The 25,271-nt window shown below is 43.5% G+C and overlaps 2 protein-coding genes across 3 annotated transcripts in view; one reads left to right on the top strand and one right to left on the bottom strand.

Moving 5' to 3' along the window:
* The first annotated feature begins 155 nt into the window (after nt 1–155).
* On the top strand, nt 156–10,599 carry arhgap35b (Rho GTPase activating protein 35b). The gene is made up of 7 exons (XM_019276474.2): nt 156–287; nt 2,357–6,275; nt 6,545–6,686; nt 7,024–7,101; nt 7,272–7,403; nt 7,615–7,720; nt 7,841–10,599. The coding sequence occupies exons 2-7, from the start codon at nt 2,556–2,558 to the stop codon at nt 8,250–8,252; spliced, it is 4,590 nt and encodes a 1,529-aa protein (XP_019132019.1). The 5' UTR covers nt 156–287; nt 2,357–2,555; the 3' UTR covers nt 8,253–10,599.
* A 3,642-nt stretch (nt 10,600–14,241) lies between these two features.
* LOC104919723 (Down syndrome cell adhesion molecule-like protein 1 homolog) overlaps nt 14,242–25,271 on the bottom strand; it is a 53,838-nt gene continuing 42,808 nt past the window's right edge. For both annotated transcript variants that reach the window (XM_019276481.2, XM_010731792.3), the window contains exons 20-33: nt 23,763–23,902; nt 21,452–21,605; nt 20,818–20,935; nt 20,566–20,729; nt 20,381–20,479; nt 19,936–20,124; nt 18,920–19,207; nt 18,685–18,840; nt 18,539–18,569; nt 18,277–18,395; nt 18,008–18,160; nt 17,660–17,860; nt 17,090–17,401; nt 14,242–16,830 (exon numbers count right to left, since the gene is read on the bottom strand). In XM_019276481.2, coding sequence (XP_019132026.1) covers nt 16,397–16,830; nt 17,090–17,401; nt 17,660–17,860; nt 18,008–18,160; nt 18,277–18,395; nt 18,539–18,569; nt 18,685–18,840; nt 18,920–19,207; nt 19,936–20,124; nt 20,381–20,479; nt 20,566–20,729; nt 20,818–20,935; nt 21,452–21,605; nt 23,763–23,902 — 2,558 coding nt within the window. In that variant the 3' untranslated portion in view covers nt 14,242–16,396. The remainder of the gene's footprint in view (nt 16,831–17,089; nt 17,402–17,659; nt 17,861–18,007; nt 18,161–18,276; nt 18,396–18,538; nt 18,570–18,684; nt 18,841–18,919; nt 19,208–19,935; nt 20,125–20,380; nt 20,480–20,565; nt 20,730–20,817; nt 20,936–21,451; nt 21,606–23,762; nt 23,903–25,271) is intronic.

Here is a 25,271-nt window from a genome sequence, read left to right as displayed (position 1 = left end):
CAATTTGGATTGTATCATTTGGGATATTTATTTCTTCCCCCCCCCGTGTTTTAATTGCAATGAAAACATTTATGCTAAACAGGAGAATCCAGACATGAGCACTGGATATTTAAATCAAACCACCCCCATCGTACAAGTTGTAGTGTTATCTGTATCAAATGTGAATTGAGACGACACACACACAGGGGCTATTCTGCGGCTTTATGCTCATGCACATCAGGCGGCGAGGGCTGCGGCAAGCGTTGGCCTGACAGATGCAAGAGGAGAAAGGAAAGAGAAATGCGATGGTATGTATCCTCTTCTTTTCTTCTTCTTTTTTTAATGAGGTTTATTTCCTGGTGAAGCATGTCGAGTGCTACAATAACCTTAGAAAGCTAGGTGAATAAATTCCCCTTCAAACATTGGAGGTAAGGTGGACTATCCCAGATTTCTCCTGTGCAGTTGCATTATGTAGACAGGCAGGCAGGCAGCAGGCAGCAGGCCTGGCGTGGTCAGCCCCTCTCTCCCTGTGTGTGTGTGCACCCATGTTAACTGTTAATCCTTTTGCAAAACGCATAAACTTGCATTACTAAGCGTGTTATGTAGATTGCTTTGCGTGAAGATGTGCTTTGGTAAGCTGTGTTCTGGTGCTCATAGGGCAGGGTAGTTGTTTTTTATTTGCAAAGAAGAACTTGCCTGTTCATTTGGGTATCAGGCCTTTAGCTCAGATCAGCTCAGCTGAGCGGTGTGGACTGCCCATGGTTGCTTATGACTCTGCTGGAGCTGTTTTGTTTTCTAATATATTTGTGTGTGTGGTCAGTTCATGTGACAGGATATTCATTTCATTAAAAACCTGTAATTCCTCTTTTTTGTGATCATGGTTGACTCCAGTGAGTCACGTCCAGACACAAGTGAAATCCTGCACTTGGTTATTTTTGTCCTTCTATATAAAGTATGAGCTGACTATACAGGATTGCAGCAGTGATTTATAGTAGCAGACATTAATCAGTGCTATAATTATGGAAGTATTAACATTAAATGCCTCAGCTGGGTGAGTTCATTGTCCTTGTGTGTGTGATTAGTCCTTCATTGATTCACCGTTTTGTCTTTGGAGGTGATAGCTGCTGATTGAGGTTCAAACACTGAGGTGAAAACAACATGGTCATTTTCATGCTTGTCACCTCACTCACTGATCAGCTGACATAGTCTTTTAAAGAGCACTACCACTCCCAACATTTACCATTGAAGTAATGCAATCATTTTAATACTGGTTTAATATCTTCAGATGACTGGACCAGAGCTGAAATAAGTTGATTCAGTCTATTAGATAATCGATTAATTGATTAGTTTTGTCAATCAAAGTAATATTTAAAGTGAAGGAACTAGTCCAGCCTGTCATGTGAATTAATCACCAGAGTCCTTTTTGTGATTTTTTTAGAAGTAATTTGAACCCTGGGTTCATGGAAACTGTGATGGACTTTCCTAAATAAATTGAAAAAATAATCAGCAGGTTAATTCAACAATGAGAATAATAGTTGCAGCCTTAAAGGGGACAATACATCTGCCTGACAGCTTAATGAATAAAGTGTGCTTCCTCATTTGAAATTGTGTTTAACTTTTGTTTTCTATGACCCCTGTCAGCAGATATTGTGAGTGGTTGGCATTATTGGTCCGGTAACACTACGCTTTTGCTGATGTCTAGATATGGTGCCAAACACTACGACAGTGTTTGATAACAACTCTGTTTGTACAGTTTGTGCTTTTGAAAATCAGATTGAGAATCAGTGATCAACGATCAAGGCCATCATTAGTAGTTAGAGCTTAATAACTAGTTGAACTCAGAATCAAAGAGCCATTATTGGTTGCTCTTAAACATTACATGTGACCTTCACCATTGAGAGTACCCATTTAATATCAGTACAGTTATTTATTTATATATATATATATATATATATATACATATACAGTTCAATATAATTCGCTATCAAAAGGAAATGGGTGCACAGTGGAATAAAATTACATTCATAACTGAGATCAGTTATTAAGTAGTATAAAAGGCATTATACAAGACTGAGATCAGTTATTAAGTAGTATAAAAGGCATTATACAAGGCCTTGACATACCTTTGCAAAGGCTTGAACATTTTTTCAGCAAAAAATCACTTGATAGCACTATGACAAAAGGTCAGTGTAGCACGTAGTAGCATGTTTTAACAATAATGTTTTATTTTACATATCATAGGAATAAAGGTGACATTGGTAGTTTTTCCCTTCCCCCCTCCCCCTCCATCATTTTAATCCACAGTGTGTTTCTGTTGGTTGCCCTGTTGATGCTGATTTCTTTGTTGTTGTTGTTTTTTTTTTGTTTTTTTTGACAGGATCTGATTCATATCAGGAACGAATGAAAGAACGCTCTGCTCATATCACTGCACTGCTATTTATTAAAATCGAAGCCCAGCTGAAGAAGAAGAAAAGTGAAATCTGATCTCCACTTTGGATCAGCAACTTTATGGACAAACATTCAAGTGAACTCCTTTGTACAGTGCCTGTTTATGGCAGGATGAGCGTCAGCAGACTATGATGGCGAAAAAGCAAGATGCCCGGTCGCCCATTTACAACCTCATTGTGGTGGGATTGTCAGGAACAGAGAAAGAGAAGGGGCAATGTGGGGTTGGCAAGTCCTGCTTGTGTAATAGATATGTGCGGCCTAGTGCTGATGACTTCTACCTGGACCACACGTCAGTGTTGAGCACCAGTGACTTTGGGGGTCGAGTGGTTAATAATGATCACTTTCTGTTTTGGGGTGAGGTGTCACGGGTTCTGGAGGAAGGGCCTGAGTGCAGGATGCATGTTGTGGAGCAAACTGAATTCATTGATGATCAGACATTTCAGCCACACCGTAGCACTGCTATGCAGCCCTATATCAAACGGGCCGCCGCAACCAAGCTAGCTTCAGCAGAGAAGCTCATGTACTTCTGTACAGATCAGCTTGGCCTGGAGCAAGACTTTGAGCAAAAACAAATGCCAGAGGGCAAGCTGCAGGTTGATGGTTTCCTGCTTTGCGTTGATGTTAGCCGGGGCATGAACCGCAACTTTGATGACCAGCTGAAGTTTGTCACAAACCTGTATGGTCAGCTCAGCAAGACCAAGAAGCCCATTGTGCTGGTCCTCACCAAATGTGATGAAGGAGTTGAACGCTACATCAAAGATGCGCATACCTTTGCTATCACAAAAAAGAGTCTACCAGTAGTTGAGACATCTGCACGCTCAAATATAAATGTGGACCTTGCCTTCCTCACTTTGGTTCAACTTATTGATAAAAGCAGGGGCAAGCCCAAGATTATTCCTTATTTTGAAGCCCTAAAGCTCCAAAGTCAGCAGATTGCATCTGCCAAGGATCGCTATGAATGGCTAATCAACCGCATAGTAAAGAATCATAATGAAACCTGGTTAAACACCAGTCGACGCATGAACACCTCCCCAGAATACAAAGAATATGTGTTCTTGGAGGGAACGGCTAAATGCAAGAAGCTTTTTCAACAGCATGTGTACCGTCTGAAGCAGGAACATATTGAGAGGCGTCGCAAAATATACTTAAGCACTCTTCCTTTAGCACTTAGTTCTTTGGTGCCTGACCTGGATGAGATAGATCAGCTGAGCTGGTCTGGGGTACAGAAGGTCCTAGAGTCCAAGCAGCACTTTGCCCACTGGTTCGTTGTGCTGGAGGATTCACCATGGGAGGATACGTCACACATTGATAACATGGAAGATGAGCGAATCCCTTCAGACCTACTTGAAACTGCTGAAGCGGAGGAACTATTTAATGCCCACTTGGAACATCTCCGTAATGAGTGCAGACGGGCAGAGATGAGGCTGGAGTTTAAACATAAATTGGCGTCCTCTCCCTTCGTCACACCTGGTAAACCTTGGGAGGAGGCCCGAAGCTTCATCATGAATGAAGAGTTCTACCAGTGGCTTGAGGAGCCAGAGTACTTAGACCTGTACAACCGCCATCAAAAGGAGATCATTGACCGTGCTAAAGAAGACTTCCAGGAGCTCTTACTAGAGTACTCTGAGCTTTTTTATGAACTTGAGGTGGATGCCAAGCCAAGCAAGGAGAAGATGGGGGCAATTCAGGAGGTTTTGGGGGAGGAACAGAGGTTCAAGGCGCTACAAAAGCTGCCTGCTGAAAGAGATGCTCTGGTATTGAAGCATATCCACTTTGTCTATCACCCTACCAAGGAAACCTGCCCTAGCAGTCCTCACTGCGGAGACTCTAAGATTGAACAGATCTTAGTGTCACGTTTCCCCACGTGTTACCCCTTTTTTGACGTGAAAGCTCATTTCGGGGACACCAAGGCCGACAGAATTAACCTTGTCATACTAGGGAAGGATGGACTGGCCAGAGAATTTGCCAATGAGATTAGGGCTCTCTGCACAAATGATGACTGGTATGTGTTAGATGGGAAGATGTATGAATTGACACTGCGACCTATTGAGGGAAATGTACGTCTTCCAGTAAACTCCTTCCACACTCCCACTTTCACCCCTCACGGATGTCTGTGTCTGTATAATTCAAAAGAGTCCCTCTCCTATGTGGTTGAAAGCCTTGAGCGACTTAGGGAATCAACTCTAGGTCGAAGGGATAGCCAGCTAGCACAGCTGCCAACATCACTGCTTTTAGTGACTAAAAGAGGCGTAGGATCATATGTGGATATAGGTGGAGAGACTGCCTTAAACCTAATAACACAGGGACAGCAATTCGCAAGGAGACTTCAGTGTAGCTTTTTAGACCCTGCCTCTCCTGGTGTGGGCTATGGCCATAATGTCAATGAAAGTCAAATCAACCAGGTGCTGAGGAGCCTTCTGGATATTAGGAGGAGCACATCCTTTAGTAGCAGCTCCCCACCCCTCCTCCCTGAGCCTCTAGGTCTCCGGGACTCTCCACATCAACCGGCTCCAGAGGCAGACCTTCGTATTGTCATGTGCTTAATGTGTGGAGACTCCTACGACATAGAGCAGCTCCTGTCCCCTTTCCTAATGCATCAGCACTGCAGGCCAATGTCTAATAGTGGCACCTCTGTATTGCTGGAGCAGACAGTTGGCGGGCACAAGTTGGCTATAGAGCTCTCTCTGCTCTCATACCATGCGTCCTTCACTTTGCGGAAGAGCAGGTTAGTACACGGCTACATTGCTGTGTACTCTGTCTCCCGAAAAGCCTCCCTGGAGACCTTGTGTGCCTTCTTGTGTGAGGTTCAGGACATAATCCCGGTTCAGCTGTTGGCAGTGGGGGATAGCCAAGCAGAGCTCACTGACAGCGACTATGCCTGCGAACAGCTGATCCAGGGGGAGGAACTAGCCCATGAGATTGAGGGTCGTTTCAATAGTGTGGTTTGTGGATCCGGGGGCGTGGTGGGAGGCCTGCACAGGATAGAAATGTTCCATTCTTTCCTGATGGAGGTGGTGGAGAAACGCAACATTGTGGAGGCCACGCACATGTACGATAATGTTGCTGAAGCTTGCACTAATGAAAATGTGTACTCCCCACGCTGCAGTTCTCCCAGTCCTGTCACCATGTTCCTGGATTCAGAGGATGACGTAGAGCCATCACCACCATACTATGATGGCACACTCACATCTCACAGCGGGGGCTTCAACCTGCCTGACTTAGATTCTAGTGACATCTCTGTCATCTCTGATATCAGAGACTTTGAGAACAAACTCAATAACAAAGTACCACCCCAAGTAAGAGTTAAACCGGGTGTCACTTTTGACTTCAGGAAGGTGAGCCGTAACCCATATATTGACACACTAGGTCATCGTCGCTCCCTACCCTCTGCTGTCACCTGGGTCCCTGGTGGGGATGTGGGCTACGATCCCTCAGACTATGCCGAACCCATTGACGCCGTTTCAAAACCCCGACCTAGCAATGAGGAGATCATCTACTCAGTGCCACATGACAGCACACAAGGCAAAATCATCACCATTCGCAACTCCAACAGGATGCACTCCAATGGAAACGGTTCAGACAGCGAAGCGGACAGCAGCTCTCTGGAGCGAAGGAGGAAGTTCTCTGCAGTGGGTGTGAAGCCTCGTCTTTACCGGGACCGCTCCAAGCGGCTTGGAAAGTTCAGCAGCTTTCGCACGAGCTTCATAGGCAGCGATGATGAGATGGGAGCTCTACCAAAGTCTAAGGAAGATGACTTTGGGACCCTGAAAGGTGAAAGTCTTGTCAGCGAGGAGAGTGAGGATCCAAAAAAGAGGAACATTCTTAAGAGCCTTCGTCGAACAGCCAAGGTGTGTATTATAGTATAATTTTCTGTCATTTCTACAGATAGAACCACTATATCACAGATAGTGTAAAATATACTTCACTGTTGAGTGAGCACATTTAAACTGTGGTTATAGCTTGGGGAGAATCTAGACATTAAGCTTGTCACAGAGTGTTAGGAATTCCCGATTTGCTGTTGATGTAGAGTGACACATTTTGTTAGAATAAGAGCCACTTGGTACCAACACAATTATCCCTGTGTGAGACATTTAGAGGCTTTTGTCTTTCTTCGCAGAAAACAAGACCAAAGCCCCGTCCAGCTATTCCCAAGCCCCCGGAGAGCAATTACTTTGGGGTCCCTTTAGTGAATGTGGTATCTCCAGACAGACCTATCCCACTCTTCATCGAGAAGTGTGTCCGCTTTATTGAGACAACAGGTAAGTTCTGTCTTTTAACCCTTAACATGTTATGCTGCTGTGCATGTCATGTATGCAAAATCTGATCTGTTTTTTTCCTTCACTAGAGGTGAATATATTGTTTATAAAATCTATTTTATTAATCAGTCACCAACATGCTCATTGCTGAATAAACCAGTGCACTTCTTTATAACCACAATGTGATGTCAGAGTAACACAAGGGTTTATTCAGTAGTCCTCTAGAAACTGCCAGCATCTGTATTGTCATGTCTGTTTGCAATGGAGCTAATGAAGTGTTTGTGCTTTGCTTGTTTCCTACTGTGCGCCCTCCCCCATGTCTTCCCCTTTTTTTCCTCAGGCCTGAATACTGAGGGTTTGTACCGCGTAAGTGGCAACAAGTCAGAGATGGAAAGCATGCAGAGGCAGTTTGAACAGGGTGAGTAGCTCATCAGAGTTGTTCGAAGCAGCTGTTTGACATGTGATTATGTGGCTGTCTAATCAAAACATAAACAGTGACATACAACTGATTGTTTGGTCCTGATGACAGCTACTACTGACTGGGTTATTTTCTCTGATCTCTTTAACTCCTTTATTCTCCTTGTGTAGACCACGGATTAGACCTAGTGGAGAAAGACTTCTCCATAAACACTGTGGCTGGAGCCCTCAAAAGCTTCTTCTCTGAGCTGCCTGAGCCCCTGGTGCCTTGTGCTCTGCAGGTGGACCTATTGGATGCTTTCAGTAAGCAAACACCGCTGGGCTGGGAGGGTCTTTACTACAACATAAAACGATTATTTCTTTAGGAGAGAAGAGGGCAGGGAAGGTTTTGGCAGATCTGAAGAAGACAAGAATAATTTTCATGGTTGCTCGGAGAGACCTTTTAAGTTTCAAATTACTGTGTGCGATGATGAGGTCTTGATTTTAATGGTAACTTCTGCGTGTGTGTGTGCAGAAATCAATGACAGAGAACAGAGGCTATATACCATGAAGGATGTCCTGAGGAAGTTCCCCAGGGAGAATTATGATGTCTTCAAATATGTACTGAGCCACTTACACAAGTAAGTTCCCCGCCTACTGTTTAACTCACTTTCATGCATTTATTAGTCTTCTGTAGTAGACACCCATCTGTTTTTCAGCACCGTATGAATAAATCTGTGTCTGCTTGTGTTTTTTCCCAGGGTGAGCCAGCTGAACAGGTTGAACTTGATGACCAGTGAAAACTTGTCCATCTGTTTCTGGCCCACTCTCATGAGGCCAGACTTCACCACTATGGATGCCCTGACTGCCACACGCACCTACCAGACAATCATCGAGACCTTCATCCACCAGTGTGCATTTTTCTTTTACAACCAGCCCCTCCTCGATTCCCCCACCGGCCTAGCGGGCCTCCCTGCCTCACCCACCACCACCCTCAGCGGGAGCTCTGCCTACTCTTGTTACCGCTCCTCTCCTCCCCACACCACCACACACTTCAGCCCCCTGCAGCAGTCTCCACCCACCACCCCTCAGTCTCCTCTGCAGTCCCTGCTCCCTCCTCTCCACCAGCACCCCCACTCCCACCATTCTCCTGCTGAACAAGAGACACTGTGAGAGACAGTGAAACCGCGTGTGCCCATGATGATGCTGGACCTTATCACCAACACACTAAGATTTAAAAAAAAAAGAAAAAAAAAAAAGAAGTGCACTTGCACAGTACATTTTTGATCATGGACAACCTAGGTTATGAAGAGAGAAGATGGGAAGTGTTGGAGAACATTCCCTAACCTGCCATTTGTATCCATATTCGTGTGCGTTATGGCAGGCTGCCGTCATCACTGACTCTTCCTCTGCCCTCTGAACCACTGATCGCCTGGAATTTGACATCAGGTCAGAAGTGGAGGACAGAGGTTGCTGTCACAGCAAGTCTCTCTTCTGTCAACAGCCTCCACTTATCCTACACTACCAAGAAATAGAAAACCTCTATGCCAAGCTGGAAGAATTGATTTGTGGCCACCATGTTTTTATGTGTAAAACTTTTAGTTTTTTTTCTCATGAAAGTACTGCCACTGGATTTTTAGACTGTTCCTCTGTAGGTCCTTTGGGCAGCAGTTTGCTCCATATAGCAAAGGTTCCTCTTTCTGCCTTTGGGTTTTCTCTCATCGGCTCTACTTGAGGGGGGTCAGCATGGGGAGGGTATGGAAGTAGGGAAAAGGGGTGGGGGTGTTCACATCCAGGGATGCACTTTAATGATCACTGTTATTTTTCCCTCAGAAGGGTTTTTTTTTCTTTGTTGACATACTGTTTTCTTGAGTGTTTTAATTTTCACAGCTCAAACAGCCATACCCATTGCCTCTACAGAGCTCTGGCAGATCAAACTTTGTTTACATCAAACTTGTTTTGTATCCACAAACTTATCTGAAGCACTTTTTTGATAGTGTAGTGTTAAATTTAGAAGGAATGCCACATTGATTAATTGTTCATATTGTTTGTTTAGTGAGTGTGGCATCAGTGCAGGCTTGTGAAACAAGATCTTTTTGTAAAAACTTAAGTTGTTTAAAAGTCGATCCAGAGGTCCCGTTTTTTTTTTTTTTTTTTTACGTTGATGGGAAATCTGAATCCACTCGTATTTCCACACTCATCCAGCCATGTGAAAAATAGTTTTCTTTTAGAGTTTGTCCTCTTTCTAGCTGTTGGTTGATCAGAGTGGACGTTTAGGGAAGTTTGGATTAATTAGACTATTATAATATCAGAGAGGACTTTGCCTGCCATCAGTCAAGTGAAGGAGAAACTTTTTGCCATTTTTGAATGTGTAACCTAGTCCATACCATAACACAACTCTACATTGCCATCTGGTGACCATGGAAACCAAACGCTTGAAACATGACAGATTGCTGGATGTGTTGCTGTGGCTGTCTATCAAACCAAGCTCTTTGTATTCATCTAATATTAAGGACCTTTAACCCTGAAGGTTTAGTATCTCTACGCACTGTTACCGCTAGTCCTGCTATACAATACGATGACCAGTAGAAGTTAAATGTTTGTCAATGGGACACATTCAGGAAGCAACACCGGTCGTTTACCTGCTCTAGTGAATTAGTTTTTTGTGCTGGCATATTGTCCTTCCCTTTTTTCATGGAAAATAAGCAGCACAGTTTCAGTGGTAGCACTGTTAATGAAGACCTGATTATTTTAACCATTATACTTATGAATGGAAGCACTGTCTTTTCAATGGAAACAAGTAAAAGTGGAACCCCAGACACAAGTTCTGGTTGATCATGGCTCTGTTATGGTTCTTGGTTGCAAACTGGTTAAATTGGAATCACTTACTGGTACTTTTGGAATCGCAATGCTGTTGGAAGTCAGTCATTTTACGCGTTCTTCAGACTAAATTGAACTGAGGGCTTTTCTCAAACTGCTCAGAGCTGTGAGCTGTAACATTAAGACTGGTACAGAACCAACCCAGCAACTGTCCCACTATAACAAGATTCTTGGGAGTATATAATCTTACCGCATCACTCAACACACAACCCTTGGCTAATCTGCCATTCAACAAGCAAAAAGTGAGTGCATACTACTCTATAATGGTTGTTTATTTGTATGTTGGGGGACACCACCCTTTAGTCAATGGTAGAAAACATTTCTAGTGTGTATATCAATGATTGAAAGTCCATTTTTACAATTTTTGTGAATGGTTCAAGGCCGCTTAAGTTTAGTGCATGATTTAAAGAAAAAAAAAAGACACATAATGGGAGAAGGATGAAAGCCTCTTCCTCTTTTAAAACATGAAATTAGTACAAGAACAAAAACAAATACTGAAGTGAAATAGCTTAAACGTGAAAGTTTATGTACTGTGCACCAAGAGCAAAGCAAAGGAATTTGTCTGCCTGAGAAAAGTGTTTGAAGATGAAGGCCTTATGTGAACTGTATAATAGTTAATAAATTAAATCTTGTAAAATTGTCCTCAGCTTTCTTGTCGTGCATGTGTTTGTGTCTTTTCATTGCAACGTGAGGGATACCTCCAAAACATCATTGTTAAAAATGCATTTTTCTGATTATGATTTACAAAGCACAACAATAGGGGCTAGATTATTATTGTGACAACAATGAAGCCCAGAAAATCCTGAATATCAAACATATAATTTTGTTGGTTACAATTTTCAGTATTGTGTGGTAATCGAGGAGAAAGCTGACTGTGCCATGCTGTCATCTGATAAAATACTAGACATGCTATCGTTATCACCGTGGAGTAGTGCAGTGTGGTTTAAATTATTTTTATGATTAACAATTTGGTGAACAAACACAACAAGACATGAATATATGAGTGCTACTCCCTGGAGAGTAAGTTTAAATCTGTGCAAAGCACATTTTTAACTCCTCTATCCATGAAGCATCCTTCAAATAAACAAGCTTAATTCTACATAACACACATTACATGCTGAGACTTCTGCTGTAGTAACTAGACGCTGTAGTATTTAGGCACTGGTGCAGGTGACTCTGAAAAACATCAATTATTCACAGCATATCCGTCATGACTGACTGCACTCTTTTGGTAGAACACTTTCATCACCGTATCTGTTAACCTATGTGCAGTGGTCGAGCTTTATAATGTTATGATGCCATCTTGTGGCCGCATAGCTGTAGAGCTAAGAAGAGGTGAAAAGGTTATGTGGGTTTGTACATCAATCAGACGTAACATTATGACCACTGACAGGTAAAGGGGATCAAGTGAACATTTGGTCCTCAAAGAAGCAGGAAAATGGGCAAGCGTTAAGATGTGAATGACTTTTCTCTCCAACATTGTAGCTCTTGTGGGCTGTTTCCTGGTCTGCAGTGGTCAGCCTATCATTAGTGGTCGAAGAAAGGAAAAGCGGTGAACTTTGACAGGGTCATGGGTGGCCAAGGCTCATTGATGCATGTGGGGAGCAAAGGCTGGTCCATGGGACAGATGAGCTACTGTAGTTTAAATTTATGAAAAAGTTAATGTTACTTCCGATAGAAAGGTGTCACACAATGCATCATCGGCAGAGGCAGTGTGATGCCATTCACGTGGATGTTACTTTGGCACATACAACCTACCTAAGCATTGTTGCAGACCATGTATATCCATTCATGGATTTTCAGCAGGATAATACGTCCTGCCAGAAAGCAAACATGGTTCAGGAATGGTTTGAGGAACACAACAACGAGTTCAAGGATTCAAGGATTCAAGGAGTTTTATTGTCATTACAACACATGTAAACATGGGATGAAACGAAATTGGTTTCCCCTGGTCCCGGAGCAGCCCAATATCAAATATAAAATATAAAAATAAAAAATAAATCCACTCTTAACAAACAGGACTTAAAGGATCTGCTGCTAACATCTTGGTGCCAGATACTACAGCACACCTTTAGGGGTCTAGTTGAGTCCATGCCTCAATGGGTCAGGGCTGTTTTGATGGCTACACAATATTAGGCAAGTGGTCATGAAACATATTTGACTGAATGAGGCATAGAACTGTAGCTCATAGCCTTTTCATTGATGTCAACAAGCAGTAGCATTTAGTCTATTACTGACCTAAATGTCCTGTGAGAGTTACAAGCTGTTCATTATGTGTTATTAATAATTGTGATCAATCATTCTCTGTGGTTCTTGTACATGTTCCCCTGTAGAACACACATTCACACAATCCTAACTAACACACTTGGTTGGCAACAGGTATTACACCCAACCTACAATTTGGTCTGCTCAGTTGTGGATATTAAAGTTGTTTTAAGTTCCACATAAACATCAAATCTCAAGCCTCCGTAAGTACAATGCTGTCCCCCATAACAAGGCTAACTTGAGGCCTAAAACATGCACAGTAACACATAAGCTGTAGGCCCTCAGTATGTTTCAAAGTAAAAACACAAATCGTCTGTCATTTAGTGAGTTTCCCAAACCTAAAAAAGGGGAACTATATAGTTTACCTATATCCTCATTTTTACTTCACATCTTCCTCCCAATAGGCGGAATGGTGGTGCAGAGGTTAACGCTGTTGCTTCACAGCAAGAAGGTTCCTGGTTCGAACCTTGGCTGCTGGTTCTCTTTGGGTACTCGGGCTTCCTCCCACAGTCCAAAGACATAAACTCAATAGGTTACTTGGGGATAGGTGTGAATGGTTGTTTCTCTATATGTGCCCTGTGATGAACTGTTGACTTGTCTAATCAACTGAGATAGGCTGAAGAGTGCCTTGTTTAAATTTCCTTTGTTTACCACATAATTGTTCATGTATAGTTTGATAATCTACAATGTAGAAACAAAGGAATAAAGAAAACACATTGAACGAGAAGGTGTTGTGACAGCCCTAGGCCTGCCTCTGTTTTATTTCAGGTCTTCATGAAGGTTCTCCCACCTCATTGGTTGATGGATGTCACCTGGATTTAGTTTTCATAACCTTCTTCTCTTGACTTTTGCTCTTGGTCCCATCTGGAAGGTTGCTGCTTGTCAGCCATCCATTATGGTTTGTTTTGATTGTGTTTAGTTTAGCTTTGGGTCCTGTTACACAGTTTACACAGTTAACACACAGTTTCATAGCACCCAACACCCACACCCACCACTGATTGCCAACACAACACAGTATGGTTTGTTCAAACTAAGTAGAGTTTAATAAATCATTTTTTGTTTACTTTGAATTGTTTCTGTGTGGTCCTCCCTCTTTAATGGTGATCTTCTTCAACAAGTTGGACATAACAGTGTGTCCAAACCTTTGACTGTACTGAAACTCCAAATAACAGTCTGTAAATTGGGAAGAACTCTAGATAGTGTGTTTCTGGCTTTTTTTTGTGGCCACCCCTTCACACTGGCAAAGGAAAGAGAAAGGGTTTGCAATCTGCCCCTACACCACTAGATGGCACTAAATCCTACACACTGCACCTTTAATTTGTAGCTTACATTACAAATTCATGGTGTGAAGTCAGGCAGGAGGGTCTAATGAAAGATTAGCTCTTAAGTTGCATTATGGGAAGTGTAGGATCCAGTGTTTTTAGGGCTTAACTAGGGACTACAAGTCAGGATATTTCTGCCTCTTCTTCCATTTTGAGCAGTCTTTAAAATCATTTCAAACGTTATGAAACAATCTGAGTATCAACACCAAATACTTTCTTTATATCTTAGTGTTGGTTTTAGTTTAATGTTATAGAGCTAATTTATTATGAAGGTCGGTTCAAAAATGTTCATACATGTAAGCAAACCTGTTGAGAATGACAGAAGCCGTGACGTATGAAAGATAGCTTTATTGCACAAGGTGTTAGAATGATCTTTTTAGTTTTTGCTTTCTTTTCATAGAAAATGTACTTTTGAACACAAGCATTTGCTATAACAAGCAACTCAAACAAATGTTTGGGATACCCTCAACATTTTTTTTTGTTTGTTTTTGATTTTCATACATTTTTTCCTTCAATTTTTCCCTTTTAGCAAGCATGCAATGATGTTTTTTTTTTACTTTGAGGATGAACAAAATACAAAATAATGACAATAAAAAAAAGTAAATAGGACAAATGACGACATCAAAAGACCTTTAAAAAAGAATAAAAATTCAACAAATTAGTATCAAAAACATAAAGGGAAAGAAAAATGTTTTTTTTTTTTCGTTTTTTTTTTTGCCCATTTCAGAAGTAAAATATTTTATTTTTGATACTATTTCAATTTTGAAATTGGGGCATTCAACCCTGATGTGTCCCCTGATTTATTCTGACGAAAATAGCTCTTCATACAAAACTGTGTTTATGTACAAGACTTAATCTATAAACAACACTGACAAAGGTAGAGATGATGGGTCTAGTATGTTTAGGGTGGTGAATTTTGTTACTTTAATTTATCTGAACGGGGGGAAAAAAGGACGGGAGTCTGAATGCTTCAGGTTTACAGACCGACTCCAGTCCAGTATATACACAACAGTAGTTTGTGTGACCAAAAAGAGCTACGAGTCCCTGATTTCACTTGGCTGAACTAGTTTTAGCCACAGGCCACATACCTTAGTACTGCTTGGCCCCTGGAACCAAAAAATTTTTTTTAAATTAAATTAACCAAAACAAATGAATATTTTAAATCAAAATCAACAGATACCCCCTCCCCCAAAACAAGCAAACAAATGGATAAATAAATATAAACCACAAAACACTCTCATGGAGATGACTCAAAAAGACATTCCAATAGGTTCTTGTGTACATCAGAGCAAAATGGAGGGACAGAAAGTGGGACAAATACAGTACTTCAGACAGGGCAACAACAAAGATATCAATTGAGTGAACATTATATAATTTTCAAAACTGAACTCCCTGACATATAACATCGCTCAACATTATATTATTTTTACTTCATTCACATCATGACTGGGATTCTTTCAGCTAGTTATTCATTTCTTTGAAGAGCAAAGATCGGCCGAGTGACACTGGGCGAGGACGCAATCCTGAATCTGTGACAGAAGCCTTGCAGCAAACACACATTTGTGGATCTTCTGATTTGGTTTCTGAATGTATTTACCAACCACTCAGGCTCAAGACAAGCTTAACAGAGCCTGCATCCGCATGAGCGGACTTATTTAATATTATAGAAGGCTCTCTGCCGTGATTGTTTCCGCCGAACATACTCAGCAAAAGTGGGCGCTGCAAACCAGGGGAGGTTGTTTTCTGTTCACCCAGGCAGGCTGCCTTTTCAGGAACTGTATAATAAGTAGCCTATCTTGCTTTTCCCATCTCAACATGGGGCTTGGAAACACTCTTCTCTTAGTCGGTCTACATACAGAAACATACAGAACATCCCGTATATATACTAAACTTTTTTTCTTTCTTTAGTCCAACCTTTTTAAAATTTCTCTTTTGTTAAATTTCATGATTGAGCGATTGTCTCGTTCTTAAATTTGACATTAACATTAAATTGCTGTATATACTACTACACTATTGTAGTACATACAATTTATACTTTGTCATAATTTCACTTAAATGTCAATAATATACCTACATAGAAATATATATGTAAATTCTTTATAATACCAAATATTCTCTATTTGTAGTGCGAGAAATTATAGCTGGTTCATTTGGGTTGTCATGATTTGATTAAAAAGTTAGACACTGTTCAGCTGGAGAGAGATGTGTGGAGAACATTAATGTGATAGAAGTTTTATCCTTGGAAGTGAACCTGAATAATTTCTTTCTGAATCACCATTAAGAGAAAATCTGCCAATAGCTATATGGGGCTTTAAGAGACACACAGAGGGTGAAAGATACAGTAAGAATAGGGGGAACTTAACTGGAAGTCCTGCAAATTGACAATAATACTCAAACTATGGAGGACAGTATGTATGTGCATATGAGAGACAGGATGGCCACACAGCTTCATACTGGCTATCATAGTCTTCTTCGTCATAAACACAGAGCGTTTAGCTCCTCAATTACAGTCAATATTTCCAAATGACCACAGAATCGCTTTCCTGTTTTTTCGCTGTGCAAGTCCCGCGAGAACTGAGCGGGGAGCTGAGCACCAGCCGGCTGGAACTGTTAGTCGGAGTTAGTAATTCTTTTATAGAGTCCCAGGTGAACATGAAAAGTAGGGTTAGCTGGGTCTCTGTCTGGGAGAACACCTATCCCGAGGAAAATTAGACAGAACGCTGGGCAGTTCACCATTAGTTGGGTTTAAAGTAAGATGGTTGCATGCCCTTTCTGGCCCAGACTGAAGAGTACCAGAGTGGGGCTGGCTGAGGAGTGGGACAGCAATGCAAGTCTGTGCAAGAGAACGGACTACACCAGCGTGTATGATTTGGAGTAGGCCCCCACACTCTGTTTCTGCAGTCTCCCCAGTGCAGAGGAGCTGCTCTCTAGCAGCGAGTCTCTGGAGCCCCCCACCTTGTTACTGTTGGTGGGGTTGCTGCTCGTGCTGGAAGTGGAAGCCGTCGCTGCAGTGTTGGAGCTGGGCATGGTGAGAGTCCTTTGGGGCAAGGTGGCGGTGCCCGAGCTCGCACCCAAGCTGCCCAGCCCAGAATGGCCCAGCGTCAGGGCCTGCTGCTTGGCAGGGTCTAGAGTCTTGTGACGGCCCTGGGTGTGATACGCCCGCTGCGTCAGGCTGCGGATTGAGGCTTCCCGCGGTGGCACAGCTGGGCACGGGTCATGCAGCTCCCCTTGCTTGCGGAAGAATGGGTCTGTCTTCATGTAGAGGGGTAGATTGCAGAATTCACCTGAGAGAAGGAGATTTTGAATTCAGACATAAATTAATTATTTTCAAATGTGGTTTGATTGGATTCTTCATGTGTGGCTAAAAAACTACACTTTGGAATGAATCAGATCATTCATTGTTATGGTGTCATTTTCTGACCTTAAATATGATTTATCTGCCAAAAGAATGTGTAATGAACACTTTTCTTTTGTGTATCCAAACACCAACTCCAACAGAAAATCCCCTTAAAGTATTTGTAACTCTCTTACTCTCATACTTACTTTTGTTAGCGCGGTGGGGAATGGGCACAGCCACATTTTTACCGCGGTCGTAGTCCTGCGGTTTGGGCGGTGAGGCAGTGAAGCGGCAGATGCCTGGTTCAGACGGCGTGCTGAGGGAGGTCATGCTGTCCGCCGGGTCATTGGTACCTGTGGTCATTTGGTCAGATGAGCTGTCGGAGATGAAACACTCTGTAATGGTGAACTTGGCATGCTGCAGGTGCTCCTCCAGCTTGGCGTGCTCGTAGGCCCTCGCCAGCTCCTCGTAGGTGGAGGAGGCGCTCTCCGTGGACACCATGCTGTTGCGACCCTTATCTGGGAAAATAAATCAGACAGAGTCAGATAAGAGCTCATACTGTATGCGTCACATGTTTAGTGAGCTTAGTTTAGTATATTGGTTCCAGTACATCCTTGCATTGTAATAGAGTTACTTACAGTTGTGTTCGTAGTCAGGGGCTTAACTAACTTCTTCACTCATGTTTTGTTGTATACACTGTTCATATGTCTCTAGATTGGGCTTAAATTAGAAAATATCAAGTAAGAATCGAGTATTACCGGCTGGGATTGACTCACCTGTGTCTTGCGAGAGGCTGGCGCTGTAGCTGTCACTCTCAGTGGCAGTGATGCCATGAGAGCCCATCGTCCGCCAGTCTGAGGTCAGTGTTCGCGCCGAGGCTGTCGACTGGCTCTGACTCGGCCGGCTCAGCGTCCACTGGCTGGAATATCTGTTCCTGGAGCTGTGGGCTGATTTTATACTCTTCCTGGACACGGGATCTGAGAGAGGTCGTAATGTAACATCACAAAGATTGTCATGAAGACCCGTCTTTACTGTCTCATCAAGTACAAGCACAATTCATGGTTTTATCTGCTCAGTCTATTTCAGCTGTGATATTTATTGTTTATTTAAAGAGATGTACTCACTCGTGCCCGGCCGGATGTCTGACATGTCAATCAAAGGCCCTGAATTCTGGATGAGGGCTTGGTGGTGCAGCGACACGCCGGTGCAGAAGTTCTGCGGATTCACTGATTGGCTGAACTCTGTGTCTGTCACTGGCACCGCTGCTTTGTCCTCACCTGTCGCAAGAAATAAGAGGATAGAGTTACATACAGACAAATGTTAATTCTCTTTATCAGCCACTAGAATATGACACTGATTTATGATATTTGTGTTGTCGAGTGTGGCCACGTGCCTATCTGTTTGATGCCTTCCTTGTCCTCAATGAGTAGCTGAACACGTGGGATGTCGATGTGGAGCCTCGGTCCTTGAGGAGGGCCCTTAACTGGAGTGTCTATACTGCGATTGTTTTTGCTGCACATACACACACACACACACACACACACACACACGGAAACAACACATAAGGTCAGACGGGATCTCTTTTAAGGTTTTCTAAAATCATGTGAGGTTGACCTGCGTGAAATATTTCATCCTCTACACAAGCCGAGTCTTACCTGATAAGCATCTCTGCCAGGCTCTTAGCATCTATAAGAAGACGATATCTTAATTAGATTATGGTCGGCTGTTAAGATAAGTTACAGTAATCCGTTACGCGCAGTAACATGGATTTCTCTCTGAACTCTCTTTGTCTTCCTCTCACCTCTAAGTCGTTTAAGCCTCTTCTCTTTGCGTTTCTTGCGGATAATGAAGAGCAAAGCAACGCCCAGAGTAACCAGGATGACGGGGGAGCCGATAGAGAACAGCTTTTTCACATCATCCCCTTCTCCACGAGCTGATTTAATTGGAGGGATTGTACCTGCGGAAGACGATAGAAAATATTTAATATTCAATCGGTGCTGGAGGTTTAGATGACATGAACGTGTTGCTGCACTTACTGCCATCGTAATCAGTGGTGGCAAACTGGGAGCTCTGGTTGCCGCACCCAGCGCTGTTGCAGGCCTTCATTTTAAGCTCATACCAGGTGGCCTCACGCAGCTCGCTCAGGAAGAGCTGAGTGGTGGAGTTGGCTTTAAGGCTCTGCCACGCCCAGGTACCCTTGGGCCTGAAGTCCAGCATTAGATCAGTGATTGGGCAGCCGCCGCTGGTCCAGCCCTGCAGGTTAAGACCCGCATGTGTGGAGTTGATGTGGGTGAGCAGCGGCTGATCCTTATTGAACACTGGCTCTGTAGAGACACAGAGCAACAGGAGGTTAGAAAGATATTTATCTGTGATCTATTAATGACTTAACATCTGGGCAGATGTCATTACAGATGCTGTTTTACATTTAGGAAGTCTAACTGTGTCTTTATGTGTTGCTGAATTGCACAAAATGTATCTGGTTATAGTTTATTTTCGACTGGGAGCCCCTCCTCATCCATTTCTTCTTCTATGGTCTTTAATAAATTCCAAATTCATCCATCCATCCATCCTTCACCTGCCATTATACTCCATGTTTTCACGTGACCGGCACTTAAAAGGAGTTGTTTTAACAGCTTAAAGTCTTTGCAAACTAAGCTCCCTTCTATCTTTCTGTGTTATCCAGTTGGAGCTGGAGCCGGCAGAAATATTGACATGGAGGTTTGTTTATCAGAATAAACAGAATTCAGCTATACAAAGACTTAGTTGAGGTGACACGAGAATATTGAGAAGTCAGCGTCCCAGTTTATTAGTATTGATTCTGCATATGTCCATGTAGAGACTGACGTTTTATTTCATTTTATATCACAGCAACTCTCTGGAGTTGTTCTGTGCCATTCTGTTGTATTTATTTAAACCCTTTTTGAATTTAATTATTATATCAATATATTTCCACTGCCCATGATCTGAGAGGTGCAGAAGGCACAACTCATATGACCTTAAAACAAACATTAAACATGATGGAAAAGCATGCAGCGTGCATCCCACCCCTCACCTCTTCCATGTGTCTTGGCCTCAATGATCTCACTGATGCGCCCTGAGCCCACGCTGTTCTTGGCGGCCAGCTTGACCTTGTACCAGGTCCCGCAGCGCAGATTGTCCAACCTGAAGGATCGTTCGCTGGAGCTGATGAACACGTCCCTCCATTCCTCTGTGTTGTCCACAGAATACTGCAGCACAAATCCTGCACGAACCACACAGCATATGTTAAATACAAATAATTTAGAACAACTTCTGTAAATCTGAGGAATTACAGGCTGGAGGATCTGCTGCTGTGACCTCAGTTGGACACCAGGGGGCAACAATCAGCCACAATCAGCTGGAGTTTGACTACTTTTTACCCAGAGAGGTTGTTTACGCTGTTATGTGCACTATAAAAAAGATCTGTCACAAAATCAGCTCGAAGGTCATGGATGTTTTTGGTCCTGTCAGGAACATACCTCTGATGGAGCTTCCCCCATTGTCCCCAGGGATCCAAGCCAGGGTGATGGACGAAGTGGAGGTGGTGGAGACGGTCAGACGAGGCTGATCTGGAGGGACTGGATGTAGACACAGAGACAGTGACTCAACAACAGAGCAGAAACACCTCCTTAAATACTCAAATACACCTTCTGTTTCTAGTTACCTTGCACCACCAGATTGACTATGATGGTGTCGAAGCCCAGCGTGTTAGTGGCCGTACAGGTGTAGTACCCAGAATCCTCTGCTTTGACTGAACGTAGCACCAGTGTGCCATTGGATAAGATCTGCCGTTGGCTGTCGGCTGTCACTGGGATGGCAGAGTCCTCACTGACAAAGTAAAGACAGGTTACAGATGTTAGTCTGAGTAAGTGGAGTCATGACGCTGACATATAAGTGGTATATGATGAGCTCTGACCTGTCTTTGGTCCATTTGATCGTGGGGGCGGGTTCGCCCACTGAGCTGCAAGGCAGACGTACTTCCTTCATCCAGGGTGTGGTCACCGTGCCACCGAAGGACAGGATCTTAGCCGGGACTGCACATATAAAACATAAAGTGATTAAACTCCATCTTGGACACACAAACAATAATAAAAACACCATAACAAAGCCAAAACTGATGATCTCTCACACACACACCTTTCTTCAGAGTTTGCCTAAGGGGAAAAGGCCTTTACTCACTGCTGTGTCGTGTTTTAGTGTAACCCCTCCTCTCACCTCTTAGTTTCAGTCTATCTTTTTTCCATAGATCCTCCCCCACTATTGATTCTGGTCCACTACCTCTCTCCCCAAGGGTCATTTTACTGGGTAGGCCTTGTTCATCACCACATAATTAACAACAGCATTTCGTGCAACATAGCCGCTACCCGGTCAATACTACGGCTGTCAATCAATAACGGAGAGCGCAGACAGAGCGAGAGTGATGAAAGTGATGTGTGTGCAGGAGATCATGTTGCCGTCTCATAGTCATCTTTTAGAGCGCGCTCCATCGTAACCTTTACAGCACTCCCTTTACCCTTCTCCTGCACTACAGGCCCGCCTGGAGGACCCACCTTTCCCAGCAGGCTCCACTGTGACCTTTGAGCTGATGTTGCCTCGGCCCGCAGTTGTCACGGCTGCAGCCCAGATGTGGTACTGTTTACCACGGGAAAGGTGCGTGATACGGTAGAAGAGCATCTCCGGGTTGGCCTCATACTCGCTGGGCGCCTACGACAGAAAGGCATGCGGTGTCAAGTCGGTGATACATCTCAAACGTGCATTGTGCAAAGTCCTAATTTTCTCTCACACAGCAGACATGTTAACTTGTCATGATAGGAGACTAATTACATGAACAATGGCTCTGATCAATTCAAGTAAGTCAGGACAGTGAGACAGCATGAACAATACCAGGACACTGAAACTGAAGCTGAATGGAATTCAGCCATCAATTATTTAATTATTTACACCTGTGATGTGTTTTCTGTGTCTTTGTAGTATTTTTTGTGGTGAAAAGACAGAAATTGTTGCAGCCATATGTGTGTGGACATAATAAAGAACTGAAAGAAGAGATTTCTAAAACAGATTCCCTCATTTTATATTGCATTCACTCTTTTTTATTCATGTATAGTGTGTGTTCTCAAATAATAATTTTTTTCATTTTTGCTTCGTGATCATTGATATTTTTCAATGATTTTTTCACACATAAAAGTCTTTTTAGAATCAATTTTGCTGTCTTCAGCTGACCTTAAACATCATATATATGAGATATATTCATTTTCTTGTGTAGCTTTATATGCATTTAAGCATGCAGATGGTTTTTGTTTTGTGTTTTACACTCCTGGTTCTCACTTTAGGGACTCGTTGATACTGGAGGCCTCCTCTTAGCTATAAATGACCTCTCTATGGACTCCACATCTACGTGAACGCAGTGATTTGAAAACTAAAGACGCTTTTTGGCTTCAAGAAACCTGGATCAGTAAAATTAGTCATTTTTGTGGCAGAGTTAAAGTTAAATGACAGCAGATTTTGCAGGAAACATGAGTGTTGTGCTACGCAGTATAAATGGCTGAATGTTTTGAGAATTGTAACAGCGTTTCAGGACGCTTTGTTGTTGAGCACGAAGCAGTTAAACAAACTGTTCGAGAAATAAATGGAATTAAAATACTCAATGTGTTTTTCAGCACTGGGTTAGGAAAAATCACATTTTCGGCCTCGATGATATGCTCCTGTGGATATTTTTCCTACAAAGACATCTTTGAGAAGATAATCACACGTTCACCTGCGAGCACCCAAACACGCACACACACACACACACACACACACACACACACACACACAAAAACACAGTTTTCTCTCAAGTCGGCCCTCTGTTCTATCTCTTTAATCTGTTCATCTCTCAGTATTCATCTTCACCATTTGCTTTCCCCCCTCTTTCCCTCTATCCCTCTCTGTCTAGCTCAGTGAAGAGGAGAGGATGGAGGGACAGAGGGAGGGAGGGTAGGAAGGAAGGAATGAAGGAGGGAGGAGGGTGGATGTGTGTGTAGGGGGTGCATTCGAAAAAATTCCTCCAGCATAGCGGCGGTGTTGTGGTGATCCAGGGAGTGATACAGGGAGATAATGAAAAGACGGACAAAAGCACTCTCATCTCGATGTGACTGATACCCTCCTCTGCTCCTCCCTTCTTCCCAGCTTGTCTCTCGCCCCCCCCCCCCCCCCCCCCCCCCCTCATCTCTCTCTTTTTCTTTCTCATTTCCCCCCTTCAGTCTCTCCCTACCTCTAATGGTGTTTCTCTTTCTCTCTCTCTCCCAAACCCTCCTCCTCCTCCTCCTCCCTTCCTCCCTCTCTCCTCCCTGCCTGTGCTCATTTACATGGCCCTCATGCACAGAGAGGGAGGAGTATTTGTGAATAATAAGAAAGTGAGATTCTAGCTTGATATCAGATTTCACTGTGTGCGCTGGTGTTTGCGCGCTCATGATCTAACCACAACCGAAATGGCGCACACGCATGTATAAATAGAAAATGTTGAAATGTGATGTCTCTGTGTATGTGTGTGTGTGTGTGTGTGTGTTTCTTATGCGGCAGTGTGCATGTGTGAGCTTGTTCTCTGCTTCATTTGCATATCTACGTCTCATCACGTTGCCAAGACAACCTCATCTGTTCATCTGGGAGGGCAGGAAATAAAGCGATGGTGCAAATGCAGTGAAAGAGAGACACGCGTAATGACACACACACACACACACACACACACGTACACACACACACGCACAGGTTCAATTAATAATGGTGCTTACAAATTAATTATTTCCATCTGAAGATTTTTATCAAGTCCACAAATTTCTTGTTTCTCAATCACCTGGGATATTTTTATATGACCAGTTTACTTACCGGCTGTCCAGAGCCTGGACTGGAGCAGTAGATGGTGTACTTGCGGATAACACCGTTTGGTTTGTGAGGAGGCAACCAGGACACAACCACACTACTTGGAGAGGAGGGAACCGCTTTAATGCCAGCCGGTGGTCCAGGAACTATAAGAAAAAACACAGGAACATCAGGAAACCAGGCATGCATATGTGTGTGTGTGTGTGCACATGCTGGGTGTTGGACGCCTATTAAAGTGAGCAGGCTTGTTTGCAGATTGCTGGTCTTATCCCGCACTAAGCTGCTCTGGGAGGACTTGGAAGACTTTTGGGTGGACGGCGGTGACATATGTTCAGTCAGACATTGGTCAGCAGTTCTGACTCTGTGACACTCGGCATTCTCTTAACTCGCGAACCCACAAACAGATTAGACGCAAGTGCCTGATCCTCTGCCGGCCACTTCAGCTTGACGCCGAGCGCCACTTAATCGTCTCGTTACCGTCTAAAGGCGTAAGAAGGGTTTAAAATGGATGCACGCATCAGGACACTGGATACTGTGAGGGGTGAACAATAATGCTTTTGTCACTCTGGCCTTACAGTACGGGGTTCACAGTGTCAAGACTATTCATTCCCTACCATAAATATAACTTGTGCCTGACAGTGGGCCTCATCTGGGGTCTACAGAAGGTTGCCACCACAGTGTAAGCTCTCTAAATCCAACCCCCAATCCCTCTTCTCTTTTATGTGAGACCCCCTACTGCGATCCAGTCATTCAACCAGCCCATGCCCTCGGACTTCTTCATCCTGCACGTTACATGAGCATGGAAAAAAGGATAGATGTAGTGAGGGGTGTTTTAAAAGACAGAGGCAGAGATAAAAGAATGGTGAGAATGATAGGTGCCGTTCTAGGGGGGAGTGATGATGGTGGTGGTGTTGGGGAGGGGCATCATTATCATAACCGGACCTCCATGTCAAAGTAGGAGTGGTAGTGGGAGGAGGGTGGTGGTGGTGGTGGTGGTGAAGGGGGTTAAGTCCCATCTGGTGCCCAAAATCTGCCCAGGACTCCAGACAGACTGCACAGCCAGCACGGCCCGGGTGATGATGAGGAAGTGAGGCACAAAGCTGAGTGAAAATCTCCACCTACATGAATATATTACGCACCAGTCAGAGGAGGAGATGTCACAGTAAAGGGCTAATACACTCAAAGACACGCAGGATGCAGAAGCCGAGCAGTCTGACTCAGGAATTAAAAAAATATATCGTTTCTATTACGTCTCATTTTGTCACCCAAGAATAAGCCCTGTGATCACCTTTCTATCTTTCCATCTTCAACCCCGAGGCCCCTCCTCCTTCTCCTCCTCTATAAAGAGACATGGATCCCGCTGTAATCCCACCTCCAATGGTGTAAGCACAAAATTAATTCTCTCTAATCCAAGAGGAGTTAATCCCCATGCCTATGGCAAGAGGGCTGGTGGAGAGGATGTGGGCCCGGGCTGATGGCTGACTCCTGGATGTTATATCCTCCCAGAGAGCACCC

The sequence above is a fragment of the Larimichthys crocea genome, chromosome XXII, assembly GCF_000972845.2.
Source record: "Larimichthys crocea isolate SSNF chromosome XXII, L_crocea_2.0, whole genome shotgun sequence".
NCBI lineage: Eukaryota > Metazoa > Chordata > Actinopteri > Sciaenidae > Larimichthys > Larimichthys crocea.
This window is presented reverse-complemented; position numbering and strand designations above follow the sequence as displayed.

Excerpts from the sequence above, each read along its gene's own strand:
- arhgap35b (XM_019276474.2), top strand. The coding sequence starts at position 2,556 with ATGATGGCGAAAAAGCAAGATGCCCGGTCGCCCATTTACAACCTCATT. Across the intron at positions 6,276-6,544 it reads GCCTTCGTCGAACAGCCAAG|AAAACAAGACCAAAGCCCCG; the intron begins GTGTGTATTATA and ends CTTTCTTCGCAG. Across the intron at positions 6,687-7,023 it reads CCGCTTTATTGAGACAACAG|GCCTGAATACTGAGGGTTTG; the intron begins GTAAGTTCTGTC and ends TTTTTTCCTCAG.